Source organism: Pundamilia nyererei, unplaced genomic scaffold (assembly GCF_000239375.1).
Source record: "Pundamilia nyererei isolate P.nyererei 1_Seehausen unplaced genomic scaffold, PunNye1.0 scaffold01358, whole genome shotgun sequence".
Lineage (NCBI taxonomy): Eukaryota > Metazoa > Chordata > Actinopteri > Cichliformes > Cichlidae > Pundamilia > Pundamilia nyererei.
The window spans coordinates 5158-7049 of NW_005188759.1; the positions used below are offsets into that span (position 1 = coordinate 5158).

The 1892-nt window shown below is 42.3% G+C and overlaps 1 protein-coding gene across 1 annotated transcript in view; it reads right to left on the bottom strand.

Annotated features, from left to right (window-relative positions):
- The window catches only part of slc25a11 (solute carrier family 25 member 11), a 5247-nt gene extending 3603 nt beyond the window's left edge, over positions 1–1644 (bottom strand). Inside the window, exons 1-2 of the mRNA XM_005755388.1 lie at positions 1613–1644; positions 61–213 (exon numbers count right to left, since the gene is read on the bottom strand). Of these exons, the coding sequence (XP_005755445.1) occupies positions 61–213; positions 1613–1644 (185 nt within the window). The remainder of the gene's footprint in view (positions 1–60; positions 214–1612) is intronic.
- Positions 1645–1892: the final 248 nt, after the last annotated feature.

Below are 1892 nucleotides of genomic sequence, written 5' to 3' on the forward strand. Positions count from 1 at the left end.
GCAGGGAGATGAAACGCGAGTTAAAATGATAAAAATCAGGATGGGGCGAAGCGCTGGTACCCGGTGTAGATGCCTCCCACGCCCTCGTTTCTCAGGATGGAGAACAAGGCGTGGAAGCTGGTTTTATACTCTCGAGCCTTCGTCCCCTGACCGCTCAGCTGCATCCTGTTCTTCACCAGGTCCAACGGCTGCACGAAGACTGTCGCGCCCATCCTGCAGAGAGGGAACAGCACAGGTACGTTTATTAAAGCTGAAGCATTACTGAGAAAACATGAAACCAAAAACTTTTTGGCACAGTCAAAGACACAACAAAACCTGGGAGCGCAGACTTGTTATCATATATCTGACACTTTATTTCAGATGTTTGAACAGATTTAAATCGTAACTTATAAAATGAGACCTTTGGACTGACTGTTCCAACGACTTCCACTGAAATCCAAACAATGTGACCAAAATAAATCAAAGTTCACTTTAAAAGTTCTTTTTATTTGAAAAGAACATCAGGGAGGAGTTTTACAGTTAAGGGAGACAGTAAAAACTAAAACATGGCAGGTTGTTTAAGCGCAGTTCGAGAACAGAGGTGTTTGCTCTAATGAATTTACACTTCTGTTAGCAGTGAAGCTGCAGCGATGTGGTAACTCTGCAGTGATAAGTTATCAGGGACTGGAAGAGCTGGTACTGTGAGTTTATCAGGAGGTGAGAGTTCAGCCTCCCTTAGAAAACACCGACGGCAGCAGGTGAGAGCACAGATTAACTCACGATGATGAAAACCTGCCTGGGGCAGCGATTCTTGTCTTTTAAATCAGAACACGTCCATTTATTTATCTCAAATGAAGCTTCACAGAAGAGCGTGCTGGGATCCTGACAAATGACAAATTACAAACTGTAAAATTAGAGATGGTGCAGAGATACCTCTAAATTATCTCTGATTCACACCAAATATGGATTAAAATATAAATGAAGGCCTAATCTGCAAACCTACAGCTCTAACATTTAGTCATGTCATTATTTTTAACTTCTATAGTTTCTGAGAGATATATAGATAGATATCCATCTATGAAAAAAGGTGTGCAGGTTTGAAATAAAGTCAACTGTTGACACCGCCTCACGGAGTTTGTAAGAAGCAGCCATACTGTCAACATTTGGTGACCTTCAACTGTTTATTATGAGGCTGTTTAACCTGCTACGCCTGCTAAGGTAACCTGACACACACACACACACACACACACACACACACACACACCTTAAAGTGTGTGTGTGAGTAATGTTCTCCATGTTTCCTCTCATACACTCATGTTAACCTTCATGTCAGCATACGTTCACTAATCCCTGTGAGCCAAAAGGTCAAATTGTTCAGTTTATCATTTTTTTCTATTTTTGGATCAGTATGATGTCAGAGACAGTCACGCACCCTGTTGAGTGAGGGGCATCCAATCACTGAGGCGCAGTATGAGATAATTATTGAGATTATAATTTTAATTCATTCATCAAATTATTAATTGGCTTAATGAAATTTTATGATACATGATTAAATTTGTAAATGTTTTGTGATAAACATGGATCAGAGTTTAACTGAACCTGATTTCAGAGTTTAGAGGCTAAACCAGGTTACATCATGGTCATGGTCATAAAGCTGTCATCCATCCCGGCTAACAGTTAGCATGCTAACGGGAACTCGGCCAGGGCCGAGCTCAGACCGGGGAGCCGACGTCAGGTCCCCCTGACTGGTGCGACCTCCCCTTATCTGCTGTCAGAGTTTACTTTAGGGAAGCTTCGTTGCCAATCCAGCGTTAGCCTGCTAGCACTCCTCGTTGTAAAGCCCAGGCGGGAGGTTTTAACAAATAATTTCCCGGGGATACAAGCGGAACATTTGCAGGACTTCTACGAGTTTG